General features: G+C 43.0%; 1 protein-coding gene across 1 annotated transcript in view; it reads right to left on the bottom strand.

Annotated features, from left to right (window-relative positions):
* Positions 1-741: 741 nt before the first annotated feature.
* The window catches only part of ZNF804A (zinc finger protein 804A), a gene marked incomplete at its 5' end in the record, with an annotated part of 36202 nt that continues 16504 nt past the window's right edge, over positions 742-20439 (bottom strand). Inside the window, 2 exons of the mRNA XM_010138337.1 lie at positions 742-4036; positions 6327-6457. Coding sequence (XP_010136639.1) covers positions 742-4036; positions 6327-6457 — 3426 coding nt within the window. The remainder of the gene's footprint in view (positions 4037-6326; positions 6458-20439) is intronic.

The raw sequence follows: 20439 nt of genomic DNA, 5'->3' as shown, positions 1-20439 counted from the left end.
GTATAAAAGGGATTTAGTTCCAACAGTCAGAAGTTAGGGCACATACTACAAGTACGCAAAATTTGTCATGGTGACACCAAACATCTAACACAAACAGTTCTATTACCCTTCTCTTGCTCAGTGAGACAGCTGCCCTCAAGATATTCGCCTCTCAGCCTCCCTGATAACTCACTGACATGCAGGAAACCTGGTTATCCCAACACGGCAGGGGCAGAAGATGCTATTCAGCTGCAGAAGAATATGGAAGAACAACATCCATGAAGCTTACAATGAAAGATTTTTTATATACTTAAGTAGTTAACAAAAATTTATTGCAAGAGATAGTTCATCACTAGATTTACAGTTTCAGAGAACATAGTACAAAACGTAGTGCATCAGCTTTATCTAAACATTAAATAGGTGCAAATACACAAAGATAAAAAACAAAAAGTGAATACTTTACAACATAAGTTATAGAACTATAAATATATTTTATATACATTATACATAGTCTAAGACATGATTTTCACTTACATATATATATAGTTCATATTAGTATCAGACTATTCAGTGCTTTAGTTATAATATAGGTCTCAACTTTACATGAATGTTTGTGTCATTATACTTACAGCAAATACTTCCCAAGGAACGAGGAATTTTAACCAGTTTATTTCACAGAACCAGTTTGCAAAGCTGAGGGAACTGAAGAAACAGCAGGACAGTTTAGCTGAAGGGTCCTTACCCCATCCCCCATGATCTGTCCTAAAAGAGAGGCTGCAGGGGAATAACAGTTGGGTGTGGGGACAGCAGGGATGGGAAGCCGGTGTGCGGCAGTGGGGAAAATGCCAGCTGGGGCGGGTGCAGGACTGACGGCGGCAGCAGTGGCAAATGAGGTGGGGCCACAAAAGTTGCATGGCCTCCTGGGCAAAGCCTTGGTCCTACTGGTAGATGAGGTAAAGGTGCTCTGGAAAGAGCTGGGACCTGCGAGAGGAACTGCTGGTGGGGCTGGAGAACCTTCAACGTACTGGCAGCAGCGGCGGCGGCAGCAGCGTGCTGCTGTAAGATGGTGTGATGGATGGTGGTAACCGAGGTAGAGCACATCGGCGGCTGCAAGGGTAAGGGCTGCAACGGGGAGTTCGGGGGCTGGATCGCCGAGGGAGGGAAGGCAAACTTCACTTTGTTGGCCAGCATGTTTTGTGGAATGATCTGCTGATATGCCTCGGATGGGAGATCTTTGAATTTTTCATGGTTATCTGGAGAGAACACTAATGTCTGATCGGGTAGGGTGAAGGGCGCTATTAACTGCTCAGTAGTCAAAAAGGTATGGCTGTGTACGTGTGCTTCCTTGAATGGCAAGGGTGGTGGGCTGCTAAATATGCCAGGGTTACACTGTACCCATTCACTGGTCACCTCGTTTATTTTCTCATGTGGTAGAGACTCAGCCAATTCATAATGGCAACGATAGGATTTAGGAGGAGCTTGTTCCAAATGTCTGTTGGGGAGGGGAACTTTGAAATGAGCTTGATTTTCATAACTGTTGACATTTTCTTTTTTCTTCTCATTTTGCAGAACATCCTGCGTGCCGGCAGCTGCTGGAGCATTGTGCTCAGGAATGGAAGCAGCAGAACCTGCAACAACATCAGAAAACATGCTCAGCGGGCTCTTCATCGCTGCGCATGCTGTCAGTTTGTCATCTCCCAGCACATGCGAACTATCAGTTTCTAGAGATGACCTGCTTTCCTCCAGCTGCATTGCTTCAATAGTATCTTTTGCGTGATCAGCTTTGGGCTCTGTACTAGTTTCCTCTAGACCGTCTTGAGTCAAAAAGTCCCCCAAAACATTTAACACAGAATTTGCAGAATTTTCTTTGGAAGGTCTGGAGGTCTCACTTCTCGTGTTCCTGTCAAGGAAGACATGAGGGATTCTAGTTTTCCTTCTCCTGTGTTTCCCTTTTGCTTTGTGATGTGTACGCGCTTGCCTTAGATTTTCCTCTGCTGATAACGTCTGCCCGTACGAGCTTTCATCTGACGAAGACGAATAGGTATGTTGCCTCCGCTTGCGGTGGGATTTTCCAGGTTCCTCAGTCAGAACATTGTAACCTCTCTTTATGGACTGGTTTTGACTTGGACTCTTCTCCTCACTGCAGCGACCTAAACATTTATGCTCCGGGCTACAGCTTGACCTCCTGACTTTCCAGCTACAACATGTTTTAGAGTGCCTTAAGCTGTGCCTCCTGGAACTCAGAGCCAGCTGCTTTGCCTGCCTCCGAGAGCTGGCTTTGCTCTTCCTGTGGGGTCGTTTACAACCGTGGTGGTGTCTGCCACTTTTTGCACTCCAGGTGTCACACCAGCCTCTGTCCCCGTGTACATGATCTGATGCAGACATGACCCTCTTACGACCATTTTTAACGTCAAGTTTTTGATGCAACTGTATCTCACTTGTAGCTAGCCAGATAGTCCCCGCATCATGTCTGCACTTCTCTGGGGTATTCTGGAGGTGCTGATACTTATTTTCATCTCTGTAACTAATTTCTTTTTCAGTCACTGAAATCATCTCCATTTCTGCTGTTGTTAGGTCCCCACAGTGATGATAATGACAATGACATAATTTTCTTCTCCTTTTCCGTTTTCTACTTTTGTGAAGCCATTTTTCATGGCTTTCTTTGATCCAGACATTGTTATATTTCTCATCTATCACAGTGTTTTGTCGTAAGTGATTTTTAGAAATGTTATACTTCTCTATTTTTCTAATCCTGAATGATTCATCCAAGGACACTTTATTTTGATTTTTTGCGAGATCACAATTCCTGCTAAGGGAAATGTCACTTGTAAGGGGTATTGTATAGTTGCACACATTTTCATTAGCTTCTGTTTCATAATCACCACACTCTGAAGTAGGTTCATTTGTAAAATCCAAGATTAAGCTACGGTTGGATTCAGTTTTATGGTGCAAATGAGGTACATTTGGCTGAAGCTTGGGCTTTTCTTGGCTGTCACTTGCTTTTGATGACTTGAAATCAAAATATAAAGGATTACAGCTATAAGAAATGGATGGGTCTGTACTTGTGTAAATTAACATTTCCGATGGCCACTGAAGAATATTTGATCCATGTTTGCTAAGAACAGGAACAAAGGGTTCACAAGGTCTCTTGCGCATGTCTGGTTTGCTTTGCGGGGCTCCACCACTCCCTTCTTCAGATGGTGATGGAACTAATGCATCTGCTCCCAGCTTTTTTATTTCAGTTTCAGCTGTGGATGAATCACTGTTGCTGCCTTTTTCATTTTCCTCCGCAATATCCTGCAGAGATAAACAATCCTCCACAACTGGCTGTGCAAGAGCCACGTCTGCCCGCAGCTCGTAACTGGTGCAGTCCAGGGGCAGGACCTGAGCACTCTCTGCAACTGCTGGTGGCGTCTGGTCTGGTACGTCCACTGCACTTAGATCAATCCCACAGCCATTCATGTCTGAGGACATCAGCTGCTTTGAAAGGGACACAGCAGGAGCCAAAATGGGACTCTCGAGCACCTTGCTTTCTTCACTGGACAGCTCTTTTGGCTCCTGAGCTTCAGGAGCTTCCGCTGTGTCTGTGCATTTTTCCACCAGTGGGTGACAACAGTTCTGTTTCTCCTCAGGGCACAGGACTATTTCTGCTGCTGAAGGAGACTGAAGGTTACACCCTCCTGGAAGAAACCTACTTCTTCTGCTAAATCCGTACTCCATAGATGTTTCATCATTATATTCGTAGAAGACGGCAGCTGAAGACTCCAGTTTTACTGCTGCTTTCTTAGGAAAAGCAAAAGAGAACCCAACTCTGTGTCCTGGAGCTCCTTGAACCTGATCGCCACATTTGTTGGTGTTGGATTTATTACCACAGGCATTTTCAGGAGTGGAAGAAATAACAGAAGCAACGTCTTTACAATTCTGTGCATCATGCATCAACGTACAGCTGAAATCCTCTTTGCCGGCAGAATCGACAGCAGCACTTTGTGGGATATCAGTGGAATGATCTCGCACAGTCACTGTAGTGGATTTGAACATCGGGCCACTTCCGGGAGCACTAGGAAGCGAAACAAAACTCTGAATCAGTACCTTCCAGAGAACTACAGGCAGAAATATGGTGTTACATTGGTATCTAAGAGATTATTTTTTTCAGGAAAGAGGAAAACATCATATTTATAATAAGATCAATTGACTAATATGAAAAAAAGAGAGTAAATATTGTTCCCCCAGTTCCTTCATGCAAAGTTATCAGCTGAAGGGCTAATATTCCTACAAGGCAGTTCACTTTTCCCAGACATACTGGCTGGCCTCATGAGAGATCATGTATCTCCTAGAAATCTTGCTTCTCCTCCCAGTAGACCATCATGGCTGCAACACAGTTACTACAAATAGCAGAGGTTTTACATTCCTTTGTGCTACAAAATAGATTAAACCAGCGAGCGCCTCATAGATCGCTCTCCTCTTCGTCATCATCCCGGTGACTGCTGCTCTGCCCACGGGCAATCACCCAGCAGCTCCCATCCTATTTGTGTTCATAGGCCCAACCATCGCAATCTCAGCAATTTCTTTCATGGAGAAATAATACTGTGGAGAGTATTTTAGCTGACAGTAGTGCAGTAAGTGACTCATCCCTCCTGAGAAAAAATTTGTCACTGTCTACTACTGTTCTTCATTTCATGTCCTCTTCCCATCTGTTCTATCTGACTTAATAGGAAAGCAAAGAGAAGAACAAAAATTGTTTAAGCTGCCGGTTTTCCAGGATCCAAAGGAACCGCTCAGCACTAGGAGTAGTGAACCTATGTTAAAACAGGGGTTTTTTGTTGTTTTAACCAAATTATTCTATGTTACAGTGCAGAGCAATAGGAAATGACGGGACACTGGGGAAACCTGCAAGTGTCATTTAGGACCCCAAGAAGTGCTGAGATAAAGAATGACAAATTTGATCTATTGGGTCTAGAAATTATGATAGAGGTTTTCTGAGAAAGAATTTCCTCATGAGAATTCCTGCCTTGTCCAGGTCTTCATAAATTGAAAATATATATTGCACCTCCCCCCCCGCAATCCTTTCTTTAAGAGAAAAAAATGGTGACATCTACAAAACCAACCTAGAAAAATACCAGCTTAAAAAAATCCTGGGTGTCTGTCTATATCACACCTCTAAAGACACAAAGTGGTAGTAAACAGCAATTCTTAAATAGAGAAACAAAACTCAGACATAAATTCTCCTTTGGAAACTAGAAGAAAGATATTAGAAAATGAAACCAAAACAAAACCCCACAAAATCTGTTATTCACTTGCAAAAGGGAAACAATAAGATTCTCTTTACTCTTTCTCCAGAAAAATGGCAAATTCAGATCTTGTAGTACGTTTAGGGGGAATAATAGCTAAAGCTGGGAACATTAAAATCATGATCCTCCAGTGTTAAATATGGACAGTTAAAACACTGATGGAGAAAAATATCTACATGAGTTAGAAAAACATTTGAAAGAATAATATTAGGTGTTACATTGCTCATGTCAAACCGCCCTCTCAAGATTCACGTCCCATCCACCTGCTTAGCAAGACTTTGTTGCAGCATGCTGCCCACCGCCCAGACTAGGAGAAAGAGACTATCCCTGAACAAGGACTACAACTTGCTTGGACTTCTCTTTTAGTTCACCTGGCAGGACAAAGTCTAGATAAAAGAAAACATTTGCATTTGAGTTGGCACATGTATTATCTGTGGCTTGTCAGTGTCAGAACTGTGTCATATTTAAGCAACACTAGTCAGAACTAGCAAGCTCCATCTTCAATAGTTTCGTTACTGAAAGGCAAGACTAGCAAGGAGTCACTTCTGCAGGAGAGGTAAACACTCTGCTGAGAGGGGAGAAAGGAGTACTTACCTTTTAATGTAAAAAATCCAGTTATTGAAATTTAAAACTAGATTTCTGGATGCTTTCCCAGACGAGCAGTTTGAAAACTAAATCACAGAGATCTGTTACATCCTAGAAAGACAGACTGTATTCCTCACCTCATCAATGAAATAGTGTCAGCCTTCAAATGCATGACCTAGTTCACTCAGCTTTCAACCAACGTGCCTGAGTTTTATGAAATATATATGAAACACATCTTTTTTTAAACTAAAAATACGTGTCATTTTAGCTCCACTGAAAAAGTAACGTTAAGCATTCACTTCTTCCCAGAGTGTGAACCAAATGACTGTACACATACAGCTTCAAAAATGCCATAAAAACGCGTGAGTGGGGCTCCAGTCGAGGGATTCCAACAGCCCTGCATCCCACAGCACCAGCGAACAGGGGAGGGCTTCTCGGAAAGCATTTTTTACGTTTCAGCAGCTATGCACTCACCACGTTCTCTCTCTCCTTAGCTCAGCTAGCTTGTGCAAACGTTGAAGGGCTTTTTCCTGTTTCCTTTCATCTTTCCGGGACTTGGATGCTACATTTCGAGCAAACTCCCTCTGTTTCAGTTCCTTAAGCCTCTGCAAGAAACAGTCAGATAATGCACAGAAAGAACCACCAGGGAGGATAAACATTTATAATGACAGTTACTTTCAGGTAAGCGCTCATAGCACAGATTATTTTTGAGCCGAACTAAGAAGAGCCACTCAATAAATTTATAACTTGGAAGTGAATAACCGAAGTACACGGAGAGTTAGCTACACTAGAGATAACCTAGAAAACTGCACTGTATGTTCGTGATGAATGGAGAGCAGCCCCAGGAGGGTGAGGCAATGCTCATCCAGGATTTTGCTCATGACTCTCTTCCCAAAAGACTTTCCCAAAGCCTCACTGCTCTTTAGGATAGTAATAAAAAAAAATTAGACACCCCAAGTACTTTTCAGCACTCTGTAGCCTGTCGACCCTCCAGCTGGTATTAAATCTCAGGTTTTTCTGCCTGAGATGCTGGGCACAGCATTTGTCACTGCTGTCAGCCCTTTTCTCCAGCCTACCAAGGTCCCTCTGGACCCGGCCCTGTCTCCTTATCAGCGTGGTGTCATCTGCAAAGGTCCTGAGAGTGCACCATCCTGCCATCCAGGTTCTTGCTAATGACGTTAAAGGGTCCTGGCCCAGCAGCCATCCCCAAGGGATGTCGTGGCCAGAGAAGTCTTGTTTTTTGAAATGGGGAGATCTTCCCTTTGAAAGAGCTTGTTTCCTGCTCTCGCTGGTGTCTCACGCAGTAGTTAAGCAGACACTGAGATTTGATCCAGTATCTCATATCAAATCAAATCTCCATCCTGCTTCTTTGGAGGAAAATTAAAATGCACAGCTCTGATTCTCCACACAACAAGGGGATTTTGGTTTCTTTACATCACTGAAAGACAAGACGCAGAGACTTTTCCTACACGCAAAAACTATTCCTGTAAGGCCCGAACCACATCAGGTGTATCACTCACTTGCTCAGTGTGTCCCCACTATGGCTCATAGTCTAGATGACACGGTCTTACAAGATCGTACTCGTGATTCTGGGAAGAACCCAGTAACCTGGCACCATTTTAGTGTCCAACGGCCAGTCATGAACAGGGGCCGTGTGAATTTGTAAAAGCAGTAATATTAACATCAAGTATTTCGAGGGTTATTGAGAGCTTTTCTTATCGCTAGTTGGACATATATGGAGTTTACAGAACTCTATAAGCAGTGTTCTCCTGCTCCTTCTCAATTTTTTATTTGCCCCTTTTGTGATTATTTTCTCCCCTATTCACAGAAAAACATCCCTTATATAACATCATTCATTTGTGCACTGAATTAGTCTTTGCCATTTTGGGGGATGCTAATGCTGCCTTGGCAGTCCATTTAATGCCAGGAAATGTATACATCGAAACATGCTAAGAGAGAAAACAAATGCTTGCAGGAAGAGGAGCACTAGTCTCTCTTTTCAACTTTTGTATTATTTTTATAATAACTGGATACTTCTTTGAAGACATCCTTACAGATACAGAGAAATAATTTTAAAGATAATCACTTCTATCATTCAGATTTCACAGATAATCAAAATTTGTTTAAGAGTGGCAATACAATATGAGGTTATAAACTCACTCAAAACTGGACACACGCTAACTTTTTTCCAAGAAATGTGCCTTGAAATGTGAAGCATCTTTGTTGAGTATTTCTTAACCCTGTGCATTCATGTTTTCCCACCAGCCACTTGAGAAACTTCAAGTACTTCACAGGTGATTTCCAAGTACTCAGAATACCAGAGAAGGGATGGAATTTGCTCCTTCCTCTCCCCATCTTCCAGTCCTTGTCATTTAAAGACTGGATTTCATACCCTTTTGTAGAGCTCAGTAATTTTTTCCCCTCCAGCATGTAAGGAAAGAAGTATGTGACAAAGCAAGAGAAGCAAAGAGACATAAAAGGGGGTTTCTTCACAAAGTTAAAAAAGAAGCTGGTATACAAATCCCTATTCACGCTCTAGCAGCAGCACTGTACTGGAATTACTGGGGTGATTATAATTAGAGATATGATTCTAACCAGGATTTGATTCCATTTCCCTTGCTGCTGAAAGTCAGCAGGACTCCACGCCATCAGGAGCGCCACAGCGACTCCACGTTTGAGGGTGCAGGTAGCATCTTGCTCACAGTGAATAGAAACAATGCTGTTAAAGAAACTTTTATGTGATCTTGGAGGATCATGCCTATCACTGCCAAGCAAACATCATCCTAGTGATCTGAGCCTCTCATCAGCCCAGTCAGTCATTATCTCTTTATCACATTCTAGATCCGGTACAGAAGAACTGCTCACAGTTTTTAATTAAATTGTTCCCCTTGATTGCTACAAGCAGGAGTCAACATGTAAGACAACGGAGTCTGGCAGAAGTTTTGTGTGCGGAGCCTTTGTGTTGGACTGTCTGCTCTTCTCTTCGGAAGAACTACTTGTTCCAGACTTCCCCTTCTGTCAGAGCTCCTGTCAAACACCGCACCCCTCTCCTGTACAGAAAACTGCCTCTTAGCAGAATACGAACTAGCTACACAACGTGGGGCTTTTCTCGCAGTCCAGTACCTCAGTCTTTTTCATGGAAAGCTTCAACAATCTACAAGCTTATACCTAGGTAACTCCTGAGGAGTTTATTCAGCAGATACATATGTAAAAGCGGAACTTTTCTCTGTTGTAAACCACGAAACGCGCACCTGGTGCAAGTTGGTCTGAGGTGTAACTGGGCAGTTACCGAAAATTACTATTTCCTATACATTAAAGGTCACCTAAGTGAGAAAACGCATGTCCCTATTTTTTGATGTGTAGTTATTTTCCATTTGTCTTTATTTAGCCATCTGACAAACTACCATCACCCACATTCCCTTACTGCACTTAGTCATGCTGGTTATTGCTAGCACCGCATTTGTGCTGCCCTATATTTGTGTTTTGTTGGGTTTGCTCGTATTATGCAAATGAAAACAAGATATTACCCAATTATAAGTGAAATGCCATTAGCCCACGCGTTCCAAGTACCACTAGCCACCCCCCCAAGTTGTTCAAAGTAAATGGCAGCAATAAAAAACCAAATGTGCTTTATTCCTAAAAAGCATCTTTTTCTTAACATTTTCATGCCTTTCCATGTGGCAGAGCTATTCACTAATGCTAACTTCAATAGTTAGCTATGTTTGTTTACTTCTGTGGATCATAAGCAAATAATTAGCAGGCAGTCATACAGTATTTATATATGATTCCCTCCTGTATTTTGCTCTGCTTATGAACCAGCTCCAAACATGTAAATCCTCGTGAGCAGAGTTCAAAAAACAGTTCACAATGAATAATTAAACGACATTTCTCCAAGAGAGCTAAATGCCTTCATCATTATCCTGATACACTGCATTGCCACTTTGAACACGCGGAGCACAGACCACTGTCACTTTGCAAATTACTTCCCTCAGCCTGGAGCAATGGGAAGCCTGACCCTGATTCTCCAGCCTTGCAGTGGAATTCTGCAACCAGGCTGCTTTAATTCGGGCAGAAGCTGGATTCTTGTAACAACTCCAACTGTAACACTGAGCCTGAAGCAGAAATATTTCTAACAAACTCGGCTGGAAATCTTCCTGAACATCCAGTATGTTATGTTGAGCTGAGGTATGCAAGCCCCAATGAAAAGGAAGCCTTTACTAGCTCCTGTGTAGCTATGCACAGATGAAACTACACAAGAAGACCACATCAGGTCCAAACTCAGGTGTGGCTGCATTTCACTCAGAGGCATACAGCTCAGGCTTGTCATGGAAGACACCCATTAAAAAAAAAAAAAGAAGACCACATCAGGTCCAAACTCAGGTGTGGCTGCATTTCACTCAGAGGCATACAGCTCAGGCTTGTCATGGAAGACCCCCATTAAAAAAAAAAAAAAAAAAAAATCAAACAAATCCTAAGCAGGGGTCCAGCGGGTCTCCATTGCTGGTTATTACCCCTCATCTTCATTTCCCCATTTATCACCTTACACAGTTAATTTCAATGTGCTGCTTTGCAAAAAGATCACGCTGACTTTCCTAATCCTCCCCTGCGTTTTATAACAGGAACCATAAGCCCAGATCCTGCTGCCAGAACCAGGTGCCTGAAGACCTCCGTGGATCAAAGCCTCTCAAAAGCAGACATGTCATGGCATTAAGTGCACTTTTGACACCACTACTGCAAGTTTTATGCCACCTGGCGAAATGGATGTTGGCTTGTTGGGGCTTGTTTGTTTGTTTTAAACTCAAGATTTAGGCACTCGTAACAATACACTTCAAACTAACAGATCTTCAAAACACAGAGAGTACACTAATTAATAAATATGCCCAGAGCAGCAAAAGTATGTAACGGCCGAATATCAAAACACACTGTACCTGAATACTATTATACCAGGTGGTAAAATCGAGGGACCCCTCCCCCCCAAAAAAAACCCCAGTATCAATAATTTTATACCTTGAAACATATAATTTAATGTTACCAGAACTGACTCCAAAGAAAATCAGAAAAACTTTTCAGAAAGTTGATGAAACAGGAAATGCTAGCAAGCCTCAGGATTGAGACAGACACTCTCTGTGGTGTAATTATCTCACAAAAAAAACGAGCCATCTCCCCAGTACAAAGGCGTCATCTAAGGACTTCCCATGCAAAGCTTATCTCCCTAGCTTAGGACCAGCTTTAGGAGGGTCAAGAACCAATGGGAACAGTTTTTATAGGGGCAGGAGTCAGAGAGATCCCTGTCAAGGGATTCCAGGGCAGTGCAGTTCAGATACTATGCTGATTTGCTTTTGACCTTAGATTAACAATTAAATTACGTGGAATTTTATGATGCTGAAAATACGTAGACCATAAATTCATTTTCTGATCAATGGAAGTATAAATTTACAAAACTTAACCGCCGTGACATCAAATTTTGCTGCTTTATTGTCTTTTTATTTTAAGAGGGAAAATGGCCATATTCGCAGTAGTCACTGAATCATGAGTTCATGGGATTGTTAGCTCATCAGCATAAACTTCCTTCTCCTGCCCCCTAACTGAAATACTAGAAGCTGCAGCCCAAGGAGCGTAAGCATAAGCCTTAAAGCCACAGCCCGTTATCTACACAGCACCAAGTGTTTGTGTCACACCTTGAAATTTCTGCCATCGCTCTTTTCCAAGTTGGCTGCCTCTGAGAGATCAGATACAGCAGAGTCACAGCTAACGTGGGAACCTCTGAGAAAGCAGACAAGTGATTAGGGAGAGTCCAGCCCATAATTCATTCCTATAGTTTTACACCACGTGAAGAGAACTGACAAACCGCCACGGCTGTACCGCATGCACACGGAAAATGCAGCTGCTGCTTAACGGGCACAAAGACTTCTGCACCTTAAAGGGACGTGAAGCTAAAAGCAGTAATTGATGAAGAGTTAAATGGCTAAATTACCCCTGTCAGAAAAGGGAGGATGAGGAGATTGCATGATGCAGCCACGGGCAGCAGTGCAGGTTTTGGTGAACAACCAGCCACGCCAGGAGAGCAAGTTACTAGTCTGCTCCTACTCCACCCTCCCACCCAGCACCAGCAGCATTAAGCTGAGACCATGAACACCTGTGGGTCCTACGTCCTCCATGAGCTTCCTCAGCACCTACGTTGTCTGTAGGTCCATCTGTACCCTGAAAGGAGCTGGAAGTCCGCTGCAGCTCCTTCCTGCCCTTCAAAAATTTGCTAATTGTCTAAACATGAGGAACACGGGTTGGTAGTTCAGCGCTGTGGTAGAGGCGGCACTAAGATGGCACTTGGCTTTATTTAAAATAAATTAAATACTTCTTCCGTTTAAATCCTGTGTATGATTTAAAACATAACCTCAATAGTTAATAAAGGAGCTGTTTTTGCTTGTATTCAGTTTGATTTTTAAAAAATCTGATTACTGCTGATTACTGTGCCTACAGAGATTAAATGTGAGTACTCCTCGGCTCCCAGTGATTATTCTAGAGGCTATTCCCCTTTCTCTGAATACCACGTGACTTCCGTTGATACACTCCCTGTTAAGTGAGATGGTTTATTGCTTCTTTATGTGCATTACGATATGACAAACGAAGTGACAATAGATAAGCGCTTGTCACACTAAAACAGATGAGCATCCTTTCACAAAGAGAACTGAGCTTAATCAATTACAAATAATAACTCAATAGATCAGAGCTCCTGTAACCTCCTACAAACACTCAAACGGGGAATGAAACAGGCCATTTAAAGCAGGAAACGCTGCTTACTAAGATGGAAAACACACGTATTTTCCTTCTGTCCTTGGTGGTTAGCATATGTTTTACTGTTTGGCACCCGGAGACCCTTCACTTTACACAGCACAACGGGGCAGCCTCTTCAGTTGCTCTCTGGCCTGCAATTCCACATACTTTTCATGGCCATATCTTTAATATTATTAAAAAAAAATAGAAGTTTCCCTTTGTAAGGATTATAGAAAAAATTAAAGCTCCAAGAAAGAAACCCTGTAATACAAGAAGCACTTACCCTGTCAGTGCTACAGGCCTTCCCTAGCAGAAGTGAAACAAGGCAAGTTATTTCCACAGGGGAGAAATGTCAGGATTTCTCAATGAAATTAGTAATTCAACCACTCAAATAAGAAGGCTAAGGAAGAAATTAATAGGCAATATTTTTTTCCCAAGCTGCCAGTATGGAATTAATTGCTGTAATGTATTCCTGCACTAGAGGAGGAACGCAGAGGAGTTTTAAGAGCAGCCTACAACCCCTTGACGGGGAGCTGCACAGCAGATGGAGTCACTTCTCACTAGCCGTGGGAAAAGCTTCCCTGCAAGGCTGGGGCAGCACTGGAACACGTTACCCAGAGGGGCTATGGCACCTCCAACCCTGCAGAACCTGAAACATGACTGAAAAAAGCCCCGTCTTACTCGATGACCTCACACTGGTGAGCAGGAAGCCAGTGACTCCTTCCAACAACCATTTTTACGATTTCTGACTTACGTAGTGAACTAGCTCGTCTCCTCACTTTATCAGTGCGTGGACTACACTGGCCACTCACTTTGTTTTTAAAAGGCCTTGGCAGTGAAACTGTGCTCTTTTGCCAGCACTGTCACGAACATCATCCCAGACTGGATTGAAAGGAGGGCTTGAACAACGTTGAGTGAGTTGATGTAATGCAAATGTTCACAACTCTAACTCGTTCACGAGCACACTTCAACAACGTGCAGTTCAGTTTGTTGTGTAGTCTGCAAAAGCAGAAATGTTGAACCAGCTTTTACATTCAGCTCCTACAAATATATATTAAATACATGGATTATGTTGTAAAACTAAAAATTCACATCGGTCTCTTCTACTTTTCCAATATAAACCCTGAAATTATTTTATCATGAAATATTACTATTGAGACTACTTCATACTCGGAATATGAAACAACTTTCTCGTAAATTGTCTCAAGTTCAGGTACATTTTCCTATGTAAGTTCACGGGGAAAAAATACATGAAACTTGAGCTTAAAATGAAATCAAAACCCAAACTTAATTGTTTTTAAAATCATGAGGTAAATCAGAACGTTAAATATTTTGCACACTTGCGCCTGTAATATACATGAAAGTTAGTTATCTCAGATAAGATCTTATTAATCACTCTTGATTAGGTGACTGAGAAATATAAACGCTGTAGAAAGAGAAGCAAACATAAATCTCTATGTTTACTTTTTTTTAAAACGCTTTTTCTTCAGAAATTATCTGTTAGAAACACACACATACTTTCTCATGCAACAACTATGCCCTTCTCAGTACAGTAAGTTTCATTTGACATCATCCTGGTGCTTACGTGTGTCTTCTGCTCCCCTGCAGCAGACTTCAGATAGCTTACAGCTCCAGCTCCAGGACTTTGACAAATAACAGGTTGCAGAGCATAAATTGAGACTTCGGTTGCTTTTGTTTTAAGATAATGATGTTTTCCCAAGTTGACTAACTGGCCGCAGCATTGCCATTGTGCAAAAACATTGTTTTAAGCCTGCAGAATTGCTGAGCGCTGCAGGCAGAGTATTTCACTGCGACAGCTACTAACCGTGTGTATAACAACAGCCTGATTTTATTGCAAAGTGTAGGATATTTTCTGTTGGCTTCAGCAAAAATCAGCTGAATATTCCATAAATATTAAGGCCAAGACCAAAGAAAACAGCACACAACTACTGAATTAGCACCTCGCCTATCAAATTAATTTTATCAGATAATGGAAAGAACATAAAGCTGACACACACTTGTACATCTGGAAAGTGGTTGCATATGCTAGTCTTTAATTTAAAGGTATTTATTTTAATGAGTCTAGGCCTAATTCTACTTCTCTTGAAGTCAGCGGAGAAACTCCTGCTGAGCTCAGGAAGAGCAGAGGTTTTAAATTCACCATGGAAATTTTCAGCAGCATTTAAGGAAGATTCTTCACTCAAAGATTAAAGACAAGATCCGTACACGTCACTTCTTTAAGGATCACTTTACCTGTACACTCACTCCTGCACCATTTAGAATTCTAATTCAAAAAAACCCACACGCAACATTTTAGACAGTGTCAAGAAATTGTTATCCTTAGCGCCATTAGAGAAAAGGGCTCGGCTCCACACTTCTGGGAAGACACAGGCAGCCGTAAGCATGGCGCTGCCCTGAGAGGCCACAGGAACTCTTTACTGCTCCAGAGGGACAACCCAGCACAGATCGTGTCACACCTCACGTGCCGTTCCCAGGGAACGATCCGCCACCTTCCTTTCACTCCAGCAGTGAAGTTTAAGCATCCAGAACACTCTCTCTCGGCGCTGCACATACAATGTTTTCAAATTTGACACTTCTGGTGCAACCAATTTATCGATTCAGTGAGGCACCGCCTGCTGATATTCTCAGGCACCAAGTGCTAAACGTTGATGACCACTTTATTCTCTGCTCAGTTACAATTTCCTACGCATAAACAACGAGAGCTCCACAACATCCCATTTGAACTCTATTCCAGACAGCCTGATTGGGAAAACCCTCACTGGAACAGCATTCGTCTGCCATAAATCATTTCACAGGGGCAATGACTTCCTCACCAAGAACTCGTTACAGAGAAAGGTCTCCTCTCCACCTCTTTAGCGAGGAAATACTGGATTTCCCTTTAGAATGGCTTCCTGGAGAGAGATGGTAAGGCCACAAAAGGATGGCTCCAGCCACACAGCGGTGCCGGGTGTCTCAGCTGTTAAAGCTATCTTCTGCTCATTTTGAAGACTTTTGCTGTTTTCTGCATGAAAACATACTTGGCAGCTCTGAGAACTCTGAGACCTCACCCAACAATTCTTCATTCTAGTGCTCTCCAACACCTACTGGTGCCTATTGTGACTCACCAGCTTCTCACCTTGGTCAAAGCGGTTCACGGGGTCTCCAGCACTGCAGCCCTCTGTAGGACCAAGCTGCTGTTCTCATTCCTCCTCCTTTGCTCACGGAGGACACGACGCCCTCTCCTACAAGCGCACTGCCCTGGTTTAAACAAACCCGTCCCGCCCCGGCCCCTGGTGACCAGCCGCGGCCATTAACGGGTAGTTTGCCCGCAGTTTAACCCTCGCCGCACCGGATCCTCAAACCTTATATATATGGGTTAACAACTTGTTGTGGTCTGTTTGTGTAACACTGGTTTGGTTGTTATTAAAACAGTTTTGGTTTCCAAAACTCAGCTGAGGCCTCGCCCACTCTTTATCCTTCCCTTTCACCTCTCTCTTCTTAACCCTTTCCTCCTGGAATAGGAAAGGGGCTGATTGGAGACAGAGGATTTGTCCCATGTTTTGGCCCTGTCTCAGTAACACACGTCAAAAATTGCAAGCAGAGATTTTTAGCCCGTTTTCAGCCTCTTTGGTCGCTGAAGTTTTAGGCAAGACTGCCATGGAGACTGAAATGAACCTCCCAAATCTTAAATCTTTCTGGATTGCACACGATGCAAATGCCGCACACGATGACTGAAAACACGGCATTAACATTTACAGTCAGGTTCTCTGAAGGATACCCTTGAAGGATGCTCTAATAACGCTGATCGGCTGAAGCAGATACGAGTTCCCTCAAAGTGAGCTCTGTGTTTTAATTCTTTATGTCAGAGCTAAATCACAATCGTTATATCAGTTTTACACCGGTTTACCAAGCCGTTTGAAGCCTCTCTTCACAAACTGCTTCTCATCAGCAGGATCTGCTCCTTGGCAGAGATTATCCCAGAACCATTACAAGCTTCTTCAAAGAATATATAAAATTTGACCACTGAAGATTGAGACAAGAATGGGCCTTGGCAAATTTTGCCCCATGTCTCACAGCCACAGCTAACTGGCCCAGACAAAATCTGTTATCCTTAACCCATCCTGAACACTATTCCCACAGACCACTCTGAGAAAAACACAAGATGAAAGAAAAAAACTATCAAATACGATGACGGCATCTTGCAAGCCAGAATGAGTTAATATAATCATTTGGCTTACACTTTCATTTTCAACTATGCAGATTAAATGTGCTGCAAAGCAACCTGGATAACCACTGACATTACCATGGTAGATGCTGCTAGCAGGCGGTTATGAGAGCACACGCCCCTATGCGTGTCCTACTGCATCACTGCTCTTGCAGACTAAAATACTGGTAACTGTGGAGCAAGCATTGAGTTATCAGATGATGATGATGAAGTTATCAGTAAACCACAGCTTGGAGGCTGCTGAGGGAAACCAGGACTGTAACACCCACACACTCACACCCACCCACCCACCCAAAAGACAAGCACAAGGAACGGGATGACACCAGGATTCCGGGGCTACAGTGTTCGGCTGCTGCTTGCTAAAGGAATGGAACTTTAAATACGGGTAAAAGTGGGTTTAGGGATAAAATTAAAATGAAGCACTACCCAACATATGTCAACCACACCATGTATAGCAAACTTCACTACAATATGCAATTGGGAGTCACTGGAGCACCTATTTGTGTTAGTAAACATGTTAAAATGACCCAAACAGACCTCTGAGTGAGGAAGAAGAAACCTCCAAACTTCACCCTCTTCCTGGCAAAAAGGTGGAAGAAACCACCAAGGACAACATCACACTGCCCCCACATGAAGAACTCGTCATGCTGACAACTCGCAATGACACCTCACTTTTCTTCCGAGGACACCTGTAACACCGAACACGGGCCAGACGCCAGAAAGCTTGCAGGTATCTGCACCATTAGCAGGAACGGGCTCTTTCAGTCAGACAACTTGGACTACCAGCTCCAGCATCGTTGCGCTTGGCCTCCTCATCATTCTTTCAGTAGGCTGTGAGGACTTCAGCTAAACTAACGACCAATTCTTGGCTTTGCACATCAGGTGTCTTTCTTTCACCCCTGTAACCGCAAAAGGTGTTTGGCCGGGTACCCCAGCCTCGCCAAGCGGCTCAGCACGCGGCAGAGCTGATCATCAGTACAGCAGGTCCGGCTTTCTGTTCTACTGGAACCCAGAGGCAATGCATGGCAATGTTCCCCTGCCTCTACCAGACGTGAACCCTACAGGAGATAATTTGCCCTTGATTAAGAATCACTAGGAAATTAATAAAAACAATAATTAACTAATAATGTAAAGCTCATTACTAAATGGAAATGTACCCAAATCTCAGCCCACATTCTTAGAGGCAGAAAGCAGGTCCTAAGGAAAATGGATTATATCCTTTTTCTTTCCAGTAACAACAGCCGAGATAGAAATACAGCCGCTCTCAGGATGCAGGCTCTGATTAACAGGTAAGCAGCGAGGAAGGCAGTACAGAGCGCTACCTGCAGCACTGAACTCTGAAATCTGAACCACTCTGCGCTCAAGCTTTGATGAAAATAAGAAAAAGCAGCCCATAAAAAGCTGTCTGTCTGACACATAAATAACAAGGGCAATTAACTAGGTGGACCTCCTGTATATCTCAGCAGAAGATAGATTTAAAATGTCTGCACTCAACGGTAAGGTGTTGCTGGATAAAACATTGCCACAGAAAATGGAAAATAAGGACAGATGCTTTATCAGCTCAAGGTCAGCGTAGTACTCTGCAACTACAAACTACCGGTGAGAGCTATGAAGACCTTGCCAACACCTCTTACAAGGACCAAAAAAAAAAAACAAACCCACCCCGTATTCCGAGGACTCCCAGCTCTGAAAAAATGCCCTCTTACCATCTGCAAGCACTACCACACGCACTGCTGCAGCACTCCACAATGACAAAGTGTTTCCAGACCACACTCTCTACATTCGCACAAGATTTCTATGATTCAGCTGAAATCGGTATCTTTGTCCGTTTTTAATTTGGCAGGAGAACCCTCTGGGTGATGATGTTACTGTCCTGACAAACCACAGTCGTTGGGGTTTTTTTAATTTTGACAACTACTGAAATCTCTTTCTAGAAAACCTTATGGGAATTTTTAATGAAGAATAGTGGAAAACCTTTCCACAGATTTGGGTTCAAATTTCTTTATATACTACTTTTCCTATGGATAGCTATACAAAATACAGAAACAAATCACGACCTTTCCTTCTATTCTACTGAAAATTAGGCTATTTTCTCCACAAGTTACCTCCCGTGGAAACCTAAATTTTACAGACACCTGCTGTCAGCCTTCATAACACGCCTTAAAGTAGGCTGGACTTCAAATGTTACTTTTGCCTCAAGGTTCCCACGTTACTGCTCCAAGATTTCTTAGTAGTATCCTGTAGTGCCCTCTGGGCTGGGATAGGAAAAAATCTGTAAGACGCTTGACTTTCCCTGCCGCATCCTCTCCTTTCTTTTTTCTGCAACACTGCCACAGAAGGTTCTTAGGGAAGGTTTGAAGAACACAGCTTTACACAAGCAACACTTTTTTGCTCTGCACATCTTGGACATATTGTTGGATTTCTCTCTCTCAATAGCATCAAGGTGAGTTATCCTTTATCTTGAATCGGATCATCAAATTCTCATCCTCAAAACCCGTTTCTTGCCTGCTTGCGTAGGATGCAACTACACGGGCACAGAAAGACCCAGAAAATTTCTCAAGCTCCAAAGCTTAGAAAGTTTCTGGAAAAAACAGTTATGTTTTTACCTCTAACACAAACATACGCACATTAAAATGTCTTCTAGTTCCGGCAGAAACACGCGGTTTGGCCGAGAATACCATTATCGCTGTTATGCAGTACCGGTGCTGAAAGAACTTCTGTCCTTACCAGCGTGCCACAAAACCAGGCTAGCACGGTACCCCGGGTGCTGAGCACAGCTGTAATTAGAGGGAAGCATGGCCAAACAGGCTTCAAATAGACGATCAGGAGACCCATAGAACACTTCTGGCTCTGACTCACATCGATTGTACAGCCCCGGTTGCAAACCAAAATAGCCTGTCCTTCAAAGTCTGCCGGTAAAATGGAGTCAGCGTGAAGCAGCTGCCATGAAATGCATTGCACAGTACCGAGACTTAATCTCATTTCTGATTTGAGAATATTTAGAAGGGGCTGCAATCTGCGTGACCCATTTCATGTTGTTTTGTCTTGTTACAGAGGCACAGAGATGCTTCCGAATGAGGATTAGCTACAGATCAAAGTCGTAGCTCAATGCTAACACAAGGCAGAAGCATCGCTTAAGGTTTCATCATTCAGAACACTGCTTCAGGTGGGGCAGCACACAAACATCTGACTTACTTCAGGAACACTTGCCGCTTCCCTGTCCTGTAAAGGCAGCGCCAGAGCTCGGTGTGCACCAAAACCTGCCCCTGGACTTGCAATTCTGAGGAATCAGGTCCCTGCGTAAGCTGCTCGCAGACAGCTAACGCTCTTTCTTGATCCCACTGCCCAAACTAGAACGATTTGCATTAAAAGAAATAACTTGCTAAAAGATGACTGAAGACGGAACTAAAGCAATAAGCTACCTAGTTTCAATAACTTGTTTATAAGTTAGATAGTGGTTTCTGTTCTCATCAAATCTTATTAATGTGTAGCACTGCACTGCACAGAGATAAACTGACTGCAGGCATGCCTTGAACGAACACCTTATGCGAGGTTTTAGCACTTTTTTCTCCCAGATTTAAGAAGGGTAAT

Source organism: Buceros rhinoceros, unplaced genomic scaffold (assembly GCF_000710305.1).
Source record: "Buceros rhinoceros silvestris isolate BGI_N320 unplaced genomic scaffold, ASM71030v1 scaffold1686, whole genome shotgun sequence".
NCBI classification, from domain to species: domain Eukaryota; kingdom Metazoa; phylum Chordata; class Aves; order Bucerotiformes; family Bucerotidae; genus Buceros; species Buceros rhinoceros.
The sequence above is the reverse complement of the archived record's forward strand: the minus strand, read 5'-3'. Positions and strand labels throughout refer to the sequence as shown.